A 19,871-nucleotide genomic window follows, 5' to 3' on the forward strand; every position below is an offset into this window, starting at 1 on the left:
AAGCATAGAGACTGTGCAGCTATTGCTAGAAGAAACCTATCAGAAGGAACAGAAAATACTGTAAAACAGTTTAAGCCTCTAAGGTAGTGAAAATATTGAATAAAGAGACAAAGTGCCTTCTTTGTTTTGTTTCCAAAACAAAAGTGGGAAATGTGTGTTTGGGTTTAAAAAAAAATTTCTTCTATAAATTTTTCCTGGTGATGTCAATGTAGCCAGCTTAGTCGGTGACTTTTCCATGAGTGCTCACTGTGTACCTTTAAAAAGCCTTTGTGGGGTATACCTGGGGAGATGATTTTTGATGAAAAAGTGTTTGAAATTTGATTGCATATGTTATTTTGGTTACAAAAAGTATAGTTCTAGATTTTCTCTCAAATAAATAACTTATGTGTTAGTCTGTATGAAGCTGGGAGTGTGTTGTCTGGTTTGGGATTGGTATGATGACTGCATATTCCCGTGAGGCTGTAGAGTTTTCTGACAAGTTTTGTTTTCTGGTAGCCATTTGAGCATTTCATACAAATTTGTTTTTTTGATATGCTGTATTCTTTATTAGCTTGAAAGTTTCATCTCCTGAAATGTTACTGGGATGTTGAAGAGTTTGTTCTTTTGGTGTCTATCTTTTTCTTCAATGTGCTTGGGAGTGTTGCTTTGTGAATACCCTAAATTTTGGATTATAAGCCATGACTTTGGCTTGTTTATGAATTTTTCCGATTCTGATTGTTTAATAATCTTTATGTTAATATGTTAACTATTAATGTTGTTACCATATTACATGTACATATTTTTAAATCAAAACCGCATCCAACTGAAGCATTCAGATCAGTTGCTGAAGCCCATGCCCTCATCAAGCCAAAAACGAGACGAAATGCCTACGATGTAGCTTTCAAGTCATATATATTTGTGGCTTATAAATCAGTGGGGCTTATTTGTGAAAAAAGCAGAGATTTAAAAAAAATTAGTGAGTTAGGCTTATATACAGATGCGCTCAATAGACCAAAATTAACAATACTTTGGACCCAGAACCAAAACTTATACACTAGCCACTGACAAACCTTATACACCAATAGTCACTGTCAAAACAAGTTCATGCACAACAGTTTATTCAAGATATCTTGCATATTTAAAGCTGCTGATCAAAAAATTGCATAGATAAGTTTTATATGTTATGATTAGCATTTAGTCTCTCTTGTTCTGATGCATAGGAACATACTCCTGACCTCTATAAAACTAGACACTTTGTAAGACACACATGGCATAGCAAACACACACACACATATACAAAGGACCATGAAATGCTCATTGTGTGCACCTATCATACTATGTACCTAACATTGTTTTGTTTTAGACAGAACTGTCTCTACTCTACTGTTGACAGCTTGAGAAATTGCTTTGACTCTTTCTAGAACCTGCTCTGTGCTTTCAGGAGCTAGTCTGTCAGAGAAGCGTTGCATAAACTTATCAGGGTGCCATCGAACTTGCTGTTCTCTTAAATATTTTCTTAAACCAGGATCTAGAATTTCAGGGAGATCACAAAACAGCACCTCCACTACATTCTCTATGTTACCCTCACAAGGCCATGGGATATCATGGAACCCAAGTTTTTGTCCACTCTTGTCTTGGAGAACATCATGATAGTTTGTTTCATAATTATTTTTCTTCAGGGCAAGCCTTTTATTTTTGTCTTCTTCGTGGCGGTATCTTTTCTGCATTTTTCTCCTTTCCTCACTCAGTGCCTCCTCATCAGCGGCCTTCCTTTTACTGTGGTGACTTGCCTTTGTATTATCTTTCTCATGATGTTGACATTTGTCCCTTGTTCCATCAGAAACACCACCACTGTAATATTTCTTTTGTTTTTCTTTGTGTTGCCTGTATTCTCTCCCCATGCGGTTGGCCCACTCATCATAGCTTTCTTGTTCAGTTTCTTGGGTTATGCCTGTAAATATTGCAACTATTGTATGTTACAGTGTTACAACATTCGCAAAATAACATTTTCATTTAACTGAATGGTTTTTTTTAAAATTAGAACAAGGTGGAATGTTCATGTTGCTTGTTTTATAATCAGATTAAAACTGCTAAATTCAGCGACAGTCAGGACTGTATTCAGAAGTGACACTGTATCATCCTACTCTATTGATAATCTGCATATTCCTTTTCTTCTTATAAATAAAGCAGAGAGTGGTGATATGTGTGTGTGTATGTTACCTTGATATTTATGCAAATCCACACCATTTGTTGGATCCTGCATTAGTGTCTAAGTGTATGTGAAGGTATGCATGCATGTGCATGCTTGTATGTGTCCACCATGAATTGCTGTAAGATTTACTACAGGGTTCCCAGGGATCAGGGATGGTGCCAAAAAAGGACCTTAAAAGGACCTTAAAAGTACCTTTCATGCATTCGTAAGGACCTAAGTGACAGTCATCAATGCTTAAGTTTTTCTCTTGTGTGGTCAGAAAGATGTATTATTTATGAATCTGTGGTCTTCTCTATGTTCTCAAATACATGTATTTCTAGTAATAAATAATCAAAGAGTTAATTTTGATGCCTGTCTGCCATATTTAGATTAGATAACTTAAAAAGTGTCCTTAGCGTGCTGATAACACACCGTTAATGTTCCAAGTTTTCTAGAAATCTAAGTAATAATAATTGCAAAACCTGAAAGCCATTCTTTGGTGTAATACAAAAGTCAGTTCATGTCTCTCTCTCGCACACACACTCTGACGGGAAGAGAGAGAGAAATAGAGCTATGCACAGTAGTACTAGAAGATCAAAGTTCAAGAAAGAGTAAGTTTCTAAAGGCCTTTTGAAAAAAGAGTGTTTTTTGCGAATACGGAAGGGCAACTAGTGTTGTACAGATGTGTAGACCAAACATGCGGCGAAAAATCGTCAGTATTTTGCGCCAAAGTCAACTCCGGAAATAAATTTGTGGTAATATTTTATCGATAAAAGGACTTAAAAGGGTCACAGAGAAAATGTAAGGACCTGTGTGAGAATTTGAAAGGACCGCATGGCAAATAAAAGGACTTAAAAGGCCTTTCGGCGAAAATTCAATATAAAAGGACTTAAAAGGACCTTGCAAGGACCTGGGAACCCTGTTACTATTATTATCATAAAATTTAATAGGACTACTTATTTTGTTAAAGGAGGACCACAGATTATGTTTGGTTCATATATTCTGCTTCAGAGTATCTTTATTTCAGCATTTATTGTATTTGTTACAGCTCTGAACTAAATATACAGTAAACAATTTTTGATGATTTAATTTCAGACACCCTGTGTGTGTATGAGAGTGAGAGAGAGCATGGCAGCTTGTAGCACTGTATTATCTTGTCTTTATTGAAACTGTACCTTACCACTGCCTTTTGATCTGGTTCAGAAAGCATTGACTATCATTGAACTAACCTTCCTCACAAGCATAACGACCAAAAAATTCTGTAGATTCTGATTCAAATTCTTGAGCAAGTTTCTTTCTCCACTCTTCCTCATAAGACTGCTGCAACATTTCTGGCTGTTTCTGATAAAAAAAATTTTTTTTAAATCCAAAGACATTGCAGGAGGAAAAAAATGCCTTTGGTTACTTAAGCTACACAACAGCAGTAAGAAAGAGGAAAATTGTCTATTTCATCACCAACACAAAATAAATAAATATGTTTATCATCAAATTAACTTACTGCTGAGTTAAATGTGGCTTATCCATGACACTGTCACACATAGCAGTTTTTCTCTAATCAGGGTTCCCAGGGACAGGGATGGTGCCAAGTAAGGACCTTATAAGGACCTTTCATGTATTCGTAAGGACCTAAGTGACAGTCATCAATGCTTAAGTTTTTCTCTTGTATGGTCGGAAAGATGTATTATTTATAAATCTGTGGTCTTCTCTATGTTCTCAAATACATGTATTTCTAGTAATAAATAATCAAAGAGTTAATTTTGATGCCTGTCTGCCATCTTTAGATTAGATAACTTAAAAAGTGTCCTTAGCGCACTGATAACATACACCGTTAATGTTCCAAGTTTTCTAGAAATCTAAGTAATAATAATTGCAAAACCTGAAAGCCATTCTTTGGTGCAATACAAAAGTCAGTTCATGTCTCTCTCTCGCACACACACTCTAACGGGAAGAGAGAGAGAAATAGAGCTATGCACAGTAGTACTAGAAGATCAAGGTTCAAGAAAGAGTAAGTTTCTAAAGACCTTTTGAAAAAAAGAGTGTTTTTTGCGAATACGGAAGGGCAACTAGTGTTGTACAGATGTGTAGACCAATCATGCGGCGAAAAATCGTCGGTATTTTGCGCCAAAGTCGACTCCGAAAATAAATTTGTGGTAATATTTTATCGATATAAGGACTTGTAAGGGTCACAGAGAAAATGTAAGGACCTGTGTGAGAATTTGTAAGGACCTCATGGCAAATATAAGGACTTATAAGGCATTACGGCGAAAATTCAATATGTAAGGACTTGTAAGGACCTTGTAAGGACCTGGGAACCCTGTCTAATTAGTAGCACAAGCACTAACCTCTTATTAGTATGAACTGAGCACTTATTGCACTACAGTTTATAGTGGGGTGAAATAACTTTTTTAGTGCATGTTCTTCTTCACAGGTTTAAGCTAAGGTAACATTTAAATACGTTTAGCATTATTTATAATTTTAATATAATTACTATAAAAAAGCAAGTATTTCTATAAGAAAAGAGGTAATGTGCAAGCCTATACATTTCACAAGATATCTAAAAATAAACATTAAAGTCTAGCTATTTCTTTTAGTTTCATACTAAAAAAATTCCTTGCTGCAAAAATAATCTAAAGTATCTTCTGTCCCTCAGAATGTAGAGAAATGCAAATGAAGGATAGAAAATAAAACATGTTTGTGTATTATATTGTTTAAAATGAATATTTCATAGTACTTCTTGAAAAGAATTTACTCGTTCAAAGCTGAGCTGTGCAGACTATGTAAAAAAAAGTGCTTGGTAGCTACATTAGGTCATTGTGACAAGCTCTGTCAACTGGTTTAAAAACATGATCAAAGACCTAGTTCCTACTCATGTAAGAAACAACTTTCATAAAAACCTGGGGTCCACTGCTTCCCTTTTGTATATGCTGTTTCAGAGCAGTCAGCATGTCATGGCCGCTCCTGCCTTCTTCATCATCAATGTCCACAGCCAATGGATATGCTTCTCTAAGCGGCACCACCACATTGAAATACACTGCAAAGTTAAGTCTTTGACTGTCTTTAACTTGCTGACAATCTGTCTATGATAATAGGTTAAGAGTAATTTCAACATTTTCACTCGCTAAGTTTTAAATAATAAATTTCACAGTAGAGGCATAGTAATAGACTGACAGACATGACTGACCTTCTTTTGCCTCAGTTGGTGGAAGTGAAAGAGCTCTGCATAGTGCCACATGAAGAGGCAGGTTACCATTCTTGTCTGCTTTTGAAGCTGAAATATTTCTCTCCAATAAGTAACTGTCAATAAAAAAATGTTTAAAATGATAGTGGGTTTAGTATTGTTATTGGTTTCCATCACAAAGATGTTCACTATACATAGGAAGAAACTGGATAAACAATCACGAGGGCAATAGATGATTAAAGGGAGCAGAGAGAGGGTGGTGCTGGTGGGATTGACAGTTGAGTTGATAAGTGACAGAGTTTTCAGCCAGCTGCAAATTTTAAGTAATCTAGATTTCTTTCATGTGATTTACACATTTGTACACAATGGGAAATATTAAGTCTATTCTGGGTCATCCATCTCTTAAGTTTAAAACACTTTAATGTTTAATAAAATTCAGAAATGAACTATGAAGAGACGAGTTTTGAGATACACATTTAGATTCAAAGAAAATAAAACTGGTAAAATAATTTAAAATGGTCGATGAACACCATGACTGGAAACCAGAGAAGTGAGTTAGAATAAGGTTTTTGGTTAATGTTTAGGGTAGTAGATATTTATAACCTAAAAAAAATGATATTTGATCTGTTAGTGACACTGACTTACATGGATTAAAAAAAAAGGACAACAATAAAAAATAAATGGAATTTATATAGTGCAGAATCATTCTTGTAAAGGTGTATGCTCTTAGTGCTTCTGACAAAAAAGGATATAAGCAATACACAACAGTACCAACAAAGTATTAAGATAAGGTGACCAGACGTCCCGCCTAAAGCGGGACAGTCCCGCTTTTGACCTCGTGTCCCGCCTGCTAATCGGGCGGGATGCCCAATGTCCCGCTTTCTGGCTTTCTGGCAAGTCCATCAAATGTCCCAGTTGTCTTTAAAAATCACTTTTTTCGGCGTTCTTTGACAGTGACGAAACCATCACCGGCACATGTCCCGCTTTCGCCCCCGAAACGTCTGGTCACCTTAATTAAGACAAAGATGCAGAGAGAAATGGGGTAACCTGTAGATGAGCTAGATAATCTAGAGCAGGATACAAGAAGGGCAGACAAGTCATTAGAAGTCAAAAGAGTGAGCGAATGGGTTGGAACATCAACTATCGTTAAGTGGACTGTTGTTAGTAGTAACATTCAGCAGAGATATGTTTTTAGTGCAAGTTTTACGGATTCAGCGGCTGGTGGCAAGTACGGAAGAGAATTCCACTTTTTGCTGCACAGTAACTAAAAAGCCACATGTTACTGTCTTGGTGATAGGAATAGTTAGTGTGTGGTTGTCAGTTGAAGAGTTAAAATATTGTGGCTGGGATGTGGGGAGGCAAGAAGTTTAGAGCAACAGGCAGGGGAGCCTACATTGAAGAGCTCAGACATCTTGTGCTGAATGTGAAAATGTATATAAAAAAAAAAAAACCCATGCAGAAAATGATAGAGAGGAACAACACAATTCCTTGCTTTGCACATTTAATGTGTAATAGAGTTCTGTTCTTTCAGGAGTTTGTGTGAATGAAGTATGAGGAGCACACAGAGCAAAGGTTTACAGTGCTCAAGCTTTGATAGAATAAATACACAGCAAGTGTCAGCAGACTCTGTAGACAGAATATGGCTGATGGTGCTGATCGTATGTGGCTCATAATAAGCAGCCTGACAGTGGCAACATGTCTCATAGGTAATGTCAGTAACTTTAGCTTCACCCATTTTGAAGTAATTTGATGGACTGATAAATGATGATATTTTTTTTTCATTAGAAAAGATAAATAACGTTTGTACACTGTTAAAATCCAACTGGTCAGTAATCTCACAACATGGGAGGGAGAAATTATTTTTAAAAAAACAAAAAAAAAAAAAAAACAAAACGATTTTAACTGATGGCCAAAATAACTCCAACGATAGTAACCCCTAGCATTTTAAGGACTTGTAAACATTGGTGGGCATTGCCTCTATAGGCTCCTTAAAGCGCATCTGTGCAAAAAAAAAAAAAAAAATCTGGTAAACAAAACAAAGAACTGTCAGCATAATTGTCTAAAATTTATATGTGAACGAAGCCCCCTACCCCAAAGATTCCAGCTGTTCTACCTGATGAAAGATCCCGAGCCATATTTGGCTGCGCAATGCAGCAATGTCTTTTTTTTCCAGGTAAGCTTATATAGATCAGTACTATTGAGTTTCTTATCCAGATGCTCTTTAAAACTCAGAAGACGATCGTGCTTTATATAACGAATAATCTTTCTCATAATCTTTCGGCGATCAGCCATGTTTAACAGCGGCTTTACTCCTCCACAACCAGAGAACGGTAGCGAAGAACGATAACCCTTAACATAGGCTCCTATAGCCGTTACTAAAATTAGCATTATCCAACCACATCCGGTTTAGTCAGTCCCAGACTTGGTGTTTATTTTTGTCCTTAAAAATAAAATGGGGAAATAAAATATATGTTTAAATGTAACCTAATTTGCAATGAACATTAGTAGGGCTGGAAATAGCCTCATTTTGAAGACTGTAGGTCATAGGACCAGAGCATAGGCATAATATGATGTAGACTGAGCGCTTGGCATGACCAAATTTGGCAAAGTTATAAATTAACCGTCACGTACAAAAATTTGCCGAAGTTCATCAAACGTTCGTCCAAAGAAAGAAAAGAATGTGGAAAGAGTTTTCATCGGTATTAATAAAGTGTTCTGTCTGCGTGATAGCTCTTGTAGTTGTATAGCCACCATTTACTAGATAAGATATGATATAATTAAGTCTTTGGTACTATAGTGTAGACAACAATGAAAGAAAATTAAGTGGCACAATGGTATAACTATAAGCATTTTACAAAGGCTCTTAAAAAATCTTCCTGATGTTTGCTGTTTCAAGTGTTTTGGTGTTGAGCGTTCGAATCCGATTCGCGTTGACAGTGGCGTGGAACCCAGAGGATACGGAGGGGACACTGTCAGCATGGAGTTTGCTCCCCCCCCCCCCACACACACACACAAAATGCCGAGCATATTGCATGGGTAACAGGGTAAGTCTTGCGATATCAGCACCTTTCATAGACTTTATTACCAGTAATTGTCAATACTCGTTCTTGCAGCTGGAACTGTAGCCGATCGCCTGGATCACTATAGTTTTCTCTGCACGACATGCTGATAGATTCTCCCCTATAGCAACAGCTAGGGAATTGCTGTATTTGTCTGGGTCTCGCGGCCTATTTAACACCTCTTAACGTCACTGGAACATTTTCTGGGTCTGAGTTTTAAGCAGATAGCAATAAATTTTTTTAACCATCAAATCTGTAAAATAGTTCTACAAATTTTGGACTGTTATCTATAGAGTTAATAATAATAATAATAATAATAATAATGACAATTTCAAAAATTTGCTCAGAGCTTTACATAAATCATACATAACACAGACTAAATCATCAACGATCATGCACATATATCAGACTCGCGCACTTCTACAACATATACTCATACACAATTAAATTACAGACAGACGTTATGCAAGCTCATGGTCGGGACAGGGTCCCAGTGAACTAATTTGTCGTAGTTCTGAAAATACGAGTCTTAAGTTTTATGGTGGTAAAAGAATCAGTGTCGAAGGCTGATGGGTAATCCGTTTCAAGCTGATGGCGATTGGTAGGAGAAGGAGCTCTGTCCACACGTCTTTGTCTTAGTGGGATTCGCAGAGACTTAATTGGTGTCAGGAGATGAGCGAATTAAGAAGTCGTGCGGGTGTAGAGATGGAAGCGAGTTCGGAAAGGTACCGATCGAGGACTAGTTCCAGAAACGGTAGAGTATAAGTCAAAGTGGAAATTTTGTAAGCTGGCACCCACTGAAAAGTATGATAGGTGATGTATGTTCATATCTAGAGGATCTGCAAATGACACGAGAAGCATAAATTTGATCCTTTGAATTCTGTCAAGAAGATCGATACTTGGGAATTCCAGCTAAAAGGGAATTACAATAGTCCATCCTCGACAGCACAAAGGCACAGATTAGAGTTTTAGTTGTATCAATGGTGAGATAGTGACGAATGCTACTCATCCTACGAAGTTCAAGAGAAGCATTTCTGCAGACAGGAGAAATATGCTGATAAAATGACAATCGCTGATGAAGGATAACTTGCAAGATGCTGACAGAGGTAGAGAAAGGAATAGGTGATCGAGTTGTTAGACAGAGACTGATGGAGAGAAGGATCATTAAGACATTTCTTTGGACAAGTAAGTAGCAGTTTCAGTCTTGTCATTATTCAGTTGCAGTCTGTTTTGGAAAATCCAGGACTTAACGTCAGCTAGGCATTCCTGTGTCGTCTGAGTAGTCCAGAGAGTTTACTGAGGAGTGGAGCTGACTGATAAAGCTGTGTATTATCGTAGCCGCCCTAGAAGTAGGTGCTAATTCAGCAAAATTATTCTTCTGATATACAGCCAACAGTATAACTGAATGTGTATTAAAGTTTTGGGATATTTCCGTTGGTTAAATAATCCATTTACACGTGCACGCATTTCGAATGCCATGTTAAATGAGAACAGTTATGTTTCCAGCGTTCGAGCAATGTAACAATTATTTTCCATAGATGCATTGTTTTGTTAGGCCTGTTTGCCTTAGAGTCTTAGACATTAGAACTTTAACATTCCTGTTTCCAGCGTGACGAGAATTAAAGTCATAGCGCAGCTTACGCCTCCTCAGCGCCCACCCGCCATTTCACTCATTCTCCGCCCCTTCGGCCTGGTCTGAGAAGACTGAGAATAGCACACTGCTGTCATGAAGCTGAGTGTAATGCTATGATATTCCCCCCCCCTCCACTAAATAGATAATGACAATACATTGCACAGACTGAAACTGAGCCTCTTTTACAGCCGTGGGCCCGTGTACAGCAGCCCTAGCCTCCCACCTCCACTTTCACGGTCCTTCCCTATTGTCATCCCTGCGTGCTAGAGAGTTCTACAGTGCTGTTTCTTTTTTTGCCGTTTTAAAATATCGTTTAATCAAAGAACTCTGTTAGGCATGAATATCTTCTGACAGCTAGAGGATGATGACAAACCACATGCTTTAATAGTCAAAATATGAAGCTAAACACCAAAAGAATCTATACTCTGTGCTATCTATCCCACAATGCAGTACATGCATACAGGGAAATCCTTTACAAATCCATTCTTATTATATATCATTATTCTTCTACAGCATCAGTCACACTGGCTGTCATCAGTGGCGTTTGCAGTTGGCGCCCCTAGGCACCCATGCTACCGACGCCTCCCTTCTCCAGATAGGTGGTGCGACCCATCAGTGACCTCAGCCTCCAGGATTCCATTCTCCCCTAACACAGTCACCCTTCGTGGCAAACGCAGGGGGCCTAAAGGTCGCCGTGAAATTAGAAGTATAGGAAAAACCAGCAGTGGAAAGATAAGAAATTTAATGAATAGATGAATAAAGGTGAAAGGACCTGTGAGACAGAAATAGGTACAGTGAGGAGGTTGGGTGTCCACCCCCAGCACTAGCAGCTGGGCCCATGGGGGCACCAAATCAGTAAATATTTACATACAGCATTGCTGCACAAATTGTTGACCATACATCTCTTTTTTTATGCCAAACTTGCTACATGCACCCATTCAATATCATAGGAACGTAGGGAGAAGCTCTGTAATATATGCTAAGGGGTGATTAGGATGACAAGGCAAAAGAAGGCTGTGCTCATCCTTCCACATGGTGTGTCCCAGACACAGACAACCACTTACAGTTCACTGCCTCACAACCACTATGGGGCCTTTTGAATTCTTTACCATTCTTAAATCAATCAAGAAACCTATATAAAGGACTGCTGAAATATCCTTTCACAGCATAGCCATCTTTTCTGTCGCAATAAAACCATGGTAAAATTTACTTAAAAAATAAATAAACTGGAAAAAGCACCAGTCTTGCAAATTTCCAAAAGCATGCTGTTGTGACTGGCAGGCCACTGCTGTACACATTTAATATATTTTACAATGCATAACACAACATTCAGTAGTTAACAGACATAATCATTTTATTCTAATAAAAGTGTATTCCTAGGCACATCATCATTTGATAAATTCCACAGCATGTTTTATTTTGTGAAATAGATTGACTCCATTGGGGTAGCTGCTTTAACAGTTAAAACATTTCTGTTCACATTGTCAATCATAGCTACCTGCACACTTTACAACAGCCTCACATGGAATCCATAAGGCTAGAATGCCAAACTATCTTAAGTGAACAAAACTCAAGCCAATCAGACATGATGATTGATATATATACACACATACACACATATCAAGTTTTGATATGCATGGAACAGATCACATGCTTTAGACTTGTTGAAATACACTTCTGATATGAATCTAAGATCAGTGTAAGGTATAAGCGAATCTCCAACTGTTATTTGTGAAAGAATCCATTTCAATGTGAGCTGATGTGTAGTTAAGTTTTACATGGTCACATTCAAACAACTTAATAGGCGTGCACACACACACACACAGGCATGGTTGACATACTGCCTGATTAAAGAGTTTTCCTCAAAATGAAGAGAAGAGGGAGAGAATGACATGCATGTGGAGCCAAATGCCTTCCCTGACACCTGCTGACACCTAATCCATTATTTTGATAAAAAATTAATTAGAACACCAGATTCTACAATTTATCAATCTAGTACACTCTTTTTTTCTGGCAAATTTATGATGTTTAGGAAAATGAATCCTTAACAGTGAAGGAATTGGAGAAAAGGAATTTTTCACTCTGTATGTCTGAAATTAAATGAATTTTCATATATTTTTTTCTTTGGGCCTTGATGCATTCTGATGCACTAAACAATGCACATGTGCAGCCAGTTGAACCACAACAATCCTCCCTGATAGCAATCTAGCTAAGCTGTACAGTTTATATTTAGCTAATGTTTAATGAAGTGTTCAAAGCTCTTAATTTCAGCATAAAGCTACATTCAATGTCCACAAGATCCCAATGAAATCAAACTATACTGATCAGCAATAAATGCAATCCACATTCTTTAATGTGAGCATTCTGTGAAATGAGCAGACAGATGCCTAAATCAGGTGTAACACAGTAGGGTAAAATCCTTCTCCATATAAAAACAACAGTAATGAACATAATCAGAATATTTTTAGTGCAGGACAGTAATTTTGATTATAAAATGCCATGTGAAAGCAGCAAAGTATAATCATTTTCAAGAATATTACCTGTATTCTGGGTCAGATACTTAGGGGTTTTCTTTCTAGAAACCTTAAAAAAAAGTGTAAAACTGTCCCACAGTGGAAAATATGTCTTCATTTTTTTCAAAAAATGATTTATCATCTTAGGTATCCTTTTCAAAGCAGCTAGTACTAGTACCTGGAGGGTCAGTGATTTTTTTTTTAACATTCATAGTCTGGGTTTGTAAAAGGTGGTCATAAAAAATAATTTTAGAAAAATCTTTGAAGTTCCTGAAATAATGGAAAGAAACCACAGGCGCAAAATTCCTTCCATTCACACAATTTCAACATACAAATATAAAGACTGCAATATACATATATATCCATATCCAACCACACATTAACATCTTCTCACATTTGTAATTAAAGAAAAAAACAAGCCAATTTTAGTGTACCAAATTAACCTCTTAGAAGCTTTATGTCATGCTGATGAACTTTTAGCTAAAGCCAAGATGTTAACCAAATAAGGTAATATATTTTAAGACTATGACATCAGAAGATCAGTCTAAACTAGAAATATAGCTTCCGTTAATGTCAAATGAAATAATGCACTGCTTACAAGTAAATTGATGTGGTTAGAACAATGTATAATACTGGCTCAATACTACTAACAGATGCAAAAAATTTTCATTGTTTTTTTTTCCCGTTTACCTCCTTAACGTTAAACCCTAAACATTACTTGATCATGAAATGTATGTTAAAATGATACTCAGACTTAACAAAGTGTCTGGGGTCTGGATTTCCTACATAAAATTCAAAGCCTGAGAAATGCTCAGTGTTAACACTTTTTATACAAAGTTCTGAGCCCAAGTAACACTCAAGGGTTAATAGCAGAAAAGTTTATTTTCCCATCATTTATTTAGACAAAACTGCTGTTAAGCCACAGTAGCACCTTATTTTTTCTAGTAATTATCAGCCCTATAAAAAACCTGCATGTCAAGAAGGCTGATAGGCCATCTTGCATGCACATTTCTGTTTTCTGTAGATCAATTTCATTCTACCTTAGAATGTGAATGACTAAATAAAATCAACCTGTCAAGGGTTCTGCAATACAGATGTGAATAATGCACAATTAGAATTACAAGCTTGTGAGTTATTACACTGATGTGAACACCAAAAACTACTGAGAAGCTATTTTACTCCCTTCACACCTCACCTACCCTCATACCTATGAAGCACATGCCAGTCTACTTCAACTGCACTCAACAGCAGGTGACAGAAAATACACCACCATTTATCTTGAGCACCAAAAATTGACATTCTGAACTCAGTGTTCACCATTTACAAAAACGTAGTCTTTAGCAAACAGATATGTTCAGCATGCAAGAGACTATTTTTCAACAATAAAACTGTGAAACTAGTTAATTTTCACTGTTTCTTCCCCTACCTATTCTATATAAAAACTTTCTAATTTTTTCAAACTGTGAGTATCAAGAGAAAGCTTTTCCTAAACACAAGGATGAAAATGTTAAAGATCTCTCAACAATCAGCAGGCAAAACACTGTCTTTAAAATAAAGAGATTTTTACACTTTGTAAACATCAACAAATGATAAGGCAAAAGCTTGTATTCAGTTTAACACATCTTTTCTTGTTAGTGGAGAGGTAGAGAGATGTAAGTTTTAACTGTCCACTGGAGTAATGATAAAACAAGCTAAAAAGTAACAGTTTTCTTTAATCTGCACAAAATTCAGCAGCATAGCACTAACACCTCTCAGTAACAACAGCAAGACTGAATGTGTTGTGATGACCAACGAAAGTTTTAGTCATATTCTGCATAACTTAATTTGTTGAGTTATATGATTTCCTTACAGCCGCGGTTCTCAAACGGTGGGGCGCGCAACGTGCTTACAAGTTGAGAGTGAAGGTGGTCATTTTTTAAAAGTTTCTTATACCGGTATTAGTGAAATTAACTTACATTGCTGGCTAAGGGGGGCGCGTGGACGTACCTTTGTTCGTAAGAGGGTCGTCACAAGTAAACGGCTGAGAACCGCTGCCCTACTGGATTGATAATGGTGTCTAAATCTTTATGCTCAATGAGCAAAAATTGTGCTCACCAGTGGTGTATGAGCGCAAATGTATGTGCCTGTAAACATGCTGGATTCTTCTTTGCAGATAAGTGAGTTCATTTTCCAATATTTTCTGTACACAATTCCTTTTTTGTAAGCTACTGAGTCAAGAAACCAAGAAAGAAAATGTGAATCATTTTTATGAAAAACAAAAAAGTTTCTGATTTTTAAAACCCATTGAGAGATTGAAGATAGAAATAAAAAACTGTCACACTTATAACTCCTGTAGTGTGATGTGTATAGCTAACACAACTTCATTCAACTGGGCGCTGAAAACTTTTGGCCTGCCCACTACTTTGGTAATAGTGAATCTTAATTCGTCTAGGACTATGCTATCCACAGCTATCCAGTAGTGGTTCAACCACCCTAAACTCAGCATGTCTCCAGGTGGCAGATAGGAGAATAGCTTCCAGAGATGAAGGTTAGATGTGAAATAAGACTTGTTCTCCCTGGATGAATAAGCAGTTCCAGACTAACTAGTGGTATTACAACCTGGTACTTCTACCCACAGTAATATCCCATATGTCCAATGACAGGTCTAACATGTGATAAAGAGCCATGTTATAAGCTCTGGCTTTGGGAGAGGATTACAGCAAACAATCCCCCCCTGATCAAATTTAAAAGCTTAATGGCTGAAACATAGCTGTGCTCTTAGCTATTAAAAAAGTACCTTTAAGGGGAAGAAGCTATGGGTGTGTGGTTGGTGTTGAAAAGCGGGATGCAAAATGGTTTTGTTCATGGCATAGTCTTCATTTTCTCCTATTCTAGCACTGTTATTTCAGAAATAAACAATATTCTTGATTATAAAACAAATATTCTAGCATTAAAACTGTGCAATGACTCCTGTATTTTCTTCTTTCGGAACGTGCACCTCATTTTATGCAAATTTTCTTGTCAAAATTAACATATTTTGTTTTATTGTTTAGCATCACTGCTGTGACCAGAACACATTCACTTAAAATCATGAAATAATGGTGCGGTGTTAAATATTTTCTATAATAATCTGCATTTTTAAAACAAATATCTGACAACTGACATTTCTTGTAACATTTTTACAAAAATGCTATAGTGCATATTTACCGTATTAATGCAAACTGCTTGTTCAGTGCGATCTTTTGAGATGTGCGACTTCAAGTTAAGTTACTGATGTATTAATAGTCTTCCTAAGCGACTAAATAATTATTCACTTAAATTCTCAAAATTAGTTCACCTCTAAATAAGATTTTATCCATTGGATGCAAAATTGTGATTCTGATTTCATTGTTAATCGTGAATTCTGCATAGGAAATATTTGAATATGGATTCATGCTGAACGAAGACAAATGCTATAAAGGCATGTTGTTTTGCTACAGAAATCACGAAATAATTTCAATAACGATTTAATGTAAAAGTAAACAAAGACTGTATGGTGTCATATTTGTTACACAGAACATGTCTTTATTTTTCCATCAGCCTGGCTATTATCGCAACATTAAAAATGTTTTGCCTTCCACTACCTCTTGTTTTAGAATAAGATTTTAAGCCACTGAATCATTTTATTAGATTATTTTATCTTGAACCCCTAGTTCTTAAAAAATTAAACACAAGACAAGCCTTAATTAAAAACCAGGTTCATATAAACAAAATGAAAGAAAAAAGGAAGTCAAGAGAATCTCCCCCCCCCCCTCTTTTAGGCCAAGCTCTAGCCAACTTTGAAAAAGAGTGGAAGAGAATAAAGAAAACAAACAATACCCAGATCAGTCACTAGAATGAACAATCACTGACACTAGACATTGATTATATATACATCACATTTTCATAGAGATCACCAAAGTTTAGGTGCAAAAGTGCACGTGCAGGAATCCATCCTATATTTAAACCCCCAGCAATAATCATAAAGGACAGAGCAGGAAAAGGTTATCTTGAATAGGGGATTCCTGGTGAAGGACTGGTAGTTAGCAGGTATTGGGAATTTTTTAGAAGTGTATTCATCTTTCTGTTGCAATCCTTGAATGAAATATCATCACAAGGCTATAGAATACCAACAGGTCCTGCTCGAGCATGGCTTATCTTTAAAATAAATCTATTCACAATATCCATTACAAAAGAAATATTTACATCACTATCAAGTAGTGCAAATAATACAAAAATCCATTGACAAATAAGCAAGTTTTCAAGCTTGTATAGATTCCACTTGTAACACAATATAATTTATATTAACAAGTCTGGATGCATGTCTGCAAAACTGTATTCACAGGACAAAAAGGCATGTGTGAGCAGACATCCCTGCAAGTGAATGGCCAGTGTCTGCACAGCTTCTATACAAAAGAGCACATACACCTGGACCCAAGCCCATGAGAAGTTGTCCAGCAGGCACCATGGTACACTTGGATGCACATCAGGTACTAGTGACTGATATCGCAGAATAACACAGCTCAAAGCACAAATTCAAACCTCACTAGCCACCCATCTGCACCTCAACTCTGAGCAGAGTCCCCAGCAAGTCTTTAAAGTTCACAATCACTATGTACCAATCCAGACACAACTGACTGAAACAAGGTCTTTGGCGATTTAAAAAAAAAATCAGATGCTGAATGACTAACTTTTAAGCCATTAGTTTCAGGAACATGAACCTTTAAAGGTGAAAAAAAATTAATGCAGACTAACAATGCATAATTTCATGCATCTTTATACTAAAATGTCAGTATATCAATGCTAAATTCTCATTAGCCTTTCACGTTGTTATCAGTGCAGACTCTCAGAAACAAAAACCTGTTTTATGATTTTCACAAACTTTGTATTTGGCAGATAATTTTATTAAATGGAAAAAAAAATGAAACTTTCTAATGATCAGGCCACATGGTGAGAGAGGCAGGAGGGGATATGAGTGACAAATGTACAACTTGCACAAAATGTAAGTATGGTGTGTTTTACACACACAAAGAGTAAACAATTTTATGTCAGTCTTGAAAAGCTCTTCTGTTTCCCCTTTTTTAATATTTAATTCCACAAATTGTGAAATTAATGATACAATTCTTTCATTATTCCACTATCTTAAAACATACCACCGACGATAAGGTAAGATGAACACACACCTGTGTCCATCGGAACAAGTTATATTATTCCTGCTCACATGCCTTTCTTTAAGAAAAACATTATTTTCGTTTTGAATGCAACATTTCTGTCAGAAGTGTTTGATCTGGAACTTGATTATTAAGATGTTTAAAATATAAAAACTCCTCCATGCGAATGCTTATTAGGCGTATCTCGGGCAATCGAAGCAGGATTTGGCTGAACTTGTCCTTTATCTCAGGATAAAAGCTTAGACAGTATTCCAGAAGAGCAGCATTCACCTTTTCTTGGCTCTGCTCCACATACTGTCTATTCTCCAGTCCTGACACATCTGCACACCAATAATAAAAATATAAATAATGTTTATCAGAGAATTAACTGGCACTAAACATTTATACCTTGTTGTAATTTTAATGAAGTTGTAATTTTTGTTTTAAAAACAAACTTAATTTTTAACCAAATGCTTGCTTCCTTGATAAGTATGGCAAATCTGAGGGTTTTTGCCAATGTAAATACTATAACAAGAGAAGAGATCCAGACAGAAGATTTTTGTATTTTTCTTTTGTGAAGAACTTCACATGCACATTAACATGCCCACAAATAACAAAAGATAATAATTTATTGTCTATTACAGTGCAAATTTTTTTTTTTCAAAGGACTGGGCTCAACTCTGTACAAGACAATCGGTCCCCAAAGCCAAGTCAACAATTCTTTCCACTTCCTTCTCTTCCAGTAAAATGTATCTCCAAGAAAGTCTACCAGCTGTCCAGAATCAAGCATTTCTTAGACCCCCACACAAGAACACTCTTCTACACTACCCATATTCAATCACTGACTACCCCTCCACCCTCAGGGACTAAGCTAGTGAAGCTTCCATGAAACCTCTAGCAAGTTTTCAGAGGCGATTGATTAAAACAGTTTTGCTCAACCTGAAAATACAGCCTAATGACTTCGCCTCTCTGGGAATTCTTCTTCTGAAAGCCAGACTAAAATTCAATAAATGCATCTTTATTTACAAAATACTAATGGGTAAACTGTCCACGAGATTCTCTTTGCTATTTTCCTCCAATTACTCTTGAATTTCTCCAAAACTAAATTTTCCAGTCCCTGGAATAGACCTTTTAAATCAAGTATGAAATATTCAGGGAGTGTGCCGTGGAAAAGCATCCTTCTTCAGTTCTTCAATTAAACTCCCTGAACTGCTTTCGATGCTATTTACAAAAATATTTGCAGGAACATTCAACGAGGTCTCTAAAAATACCTACCAACTCCAGGACCCTTGAAATATCTGTATTAATCACTTTTTATACATTTTCATCTTCCAATATCCTTTGATATCCTTATGTTTACTACTAACTATTCTTTCAGAACTTAATTACTTTAATTAATGTAGCTTATTTTTGTCCCGGTAAAGGGCAAGGGCTTTTTTTTGCTTACTTGACCTCTTGTAAATAAAGAATTGTCATTGTCTTCCTGAGACAGCCTACAAACACTTGTTTTGGTCCACAACTGTACTATGTGCAAACAGCTTGTCAGGCTTTCGAGAAGCTCTCTTCCATTTCAAACTCTCTTGTTTATTTGGAGTTAAAAAAATTTTTTTTACTTGTTAATGAGAACATTAAATCTGGTCATTAAAAATTTTTAATTTAATCTTCTCTTATTTCGTAGCTATAAGTTGTCACTCTGAGACTCTTTTGCTGCAACAGTATTTCTGTTTATCTTACAACCATGCCAGGCAAAATTCTGCATAATATGCTACCAACTGCTACGGTCGTGTGTAATTATTGTCACCATGCAACCTATGATCACTTCATATTAATGAGATAAAAGTCAAGATTATAAAGTGCTCATGTCCCATGAGTTAACTCCAACAGTTTTAATGTGATTCTTTCCCCCTACTCTCCATCAGGCATTATTTTACTTCTTTATGGCTCAAATAAACTGTTGTTAAGCCTACTGGAATTCAAGTTGATTTCAAACTTGTTAGGGCTGTCATAATGGTCAGGCACAGTGATTCCCTGGGGGACTGTCAAAAATAGCTCTAGAACAATATTATATCTCTAGCAGTAGTCTATTGTAACATTATTCATTCTTCATGTATGATTGTGACAATAGCAGCACAGAGTGAAATATAGCTGTGGAACCAAAAAGGAAAGAAGTA

General features: G+C 36.5%; 2 protein-coding genes across 7 annotated transcripts in view; both read right to left on the bottom strand.

Moving 5' to 3' along the window:
• Nucleotides 1-1,075: 1,075 nt before the first annotated feature.
• Nucleotides 1,076-7,685, bottom strand: LOC112575827 (NF-kappa-B inhibitor-like protein 1). 2 transcript variants are annotated; one of them, XM_025257883.1, is made up of 6 exons: nucleotides 6,369-7,045; nucleotides 6,120-6,135; nucleotides 5,352-5,464; nucleotides 5,065-5,201; nucleotides 3,400-3,511; nucleotides 1,076-1,930 (listed from the first exon to the last, which is right to left on the bottom strand). In XM_025257883.1, exons 1-6 carry the CDS (start codon nucleotides 6,520-6,522, stop codon nucleotides 1,323-1,325), a joined length of 1,140 nt encoding a protein of 379 aa, XP_025113668.1. In that variant the 5' UTR covers nucleotides 6,523-7,045; the 3' UTR covers nucleotides 1,076-1,322. The 2 variants fall into 2 exon arrangements, with proteins under 2 accessions (XP_025113668.1, XP_025113667.1); XM_025257882.1 differs by lacking the exons at nucleotides 6,120-6,135; nucleotides 6,369-7,045 and adding an exon at nucleotides 7,462-7,685.
• Nucleotides 7,686-11,376: 3,691 nt separating this feature from the next.
• The window catches only part of LOC112575951 (nuclear receptor subfamily 5 group A member 2-like), a 74,197-nt gene continuing 65,702 nt past the window's right edge, over nucleotides 11,377-19,871 (bottom strand). For all 5 annotated transcript variants that reach the window (XM_025258113.1, XM_025258111.1, XM_025258115.1 and 2 more), the window contains one exon: nucleotides 11,377-18,041. In XM_025258113.1, the coding sequence (XP_025113898.1) occupies nucleotides 17,794-18,041 (248 nt within the window). In that variant the 3' untranslated portion in view covers nucleotides 11,377-17,793. The remainder of the gene's footprint in view (nucleotides 18,042-19,871) is intronic.

Source organism: Pomacea canaliculata, linkage group LG11 (genome assembly GCF_003073045.1).
Source record: "Pomacea canaliculata isolate SZHN2017 linkage group LG11, ASM307304v1, whole genome shotgun sequence".
In the NCBI taxonomy this organism is placed as follows: domain Eukaryota; kingdom Metazoa; phylum Mollusca; class Gastropoda; order Architaenioglossa; family Ampullariidae; genus Pomacea; species Pomacea canaliculata.

Coding starts and splice junctions, on each gene's coding strand:
- LOC112575827 (XM_025257882.1), bottom strand. CDS start 7,640: ATGGCTGATCGCCGAAAGATTATGAGAAAGATTATTCGTTATATAAAG. Junction 5,465..7,461: donor GGCTCGGGATCTTTCATCAG/GTAGAACAGCTG, acceptor TTTTATTGACAG/TTACTTATTGGAGAGAAATA. Junction 3,512..5,064: donor AGGGAAGCAGTGGACCCCAG/GTTTTTATGAAA, acceptor TTTTTTTATCAG/AAACAGCCAGAAATGTTGCA.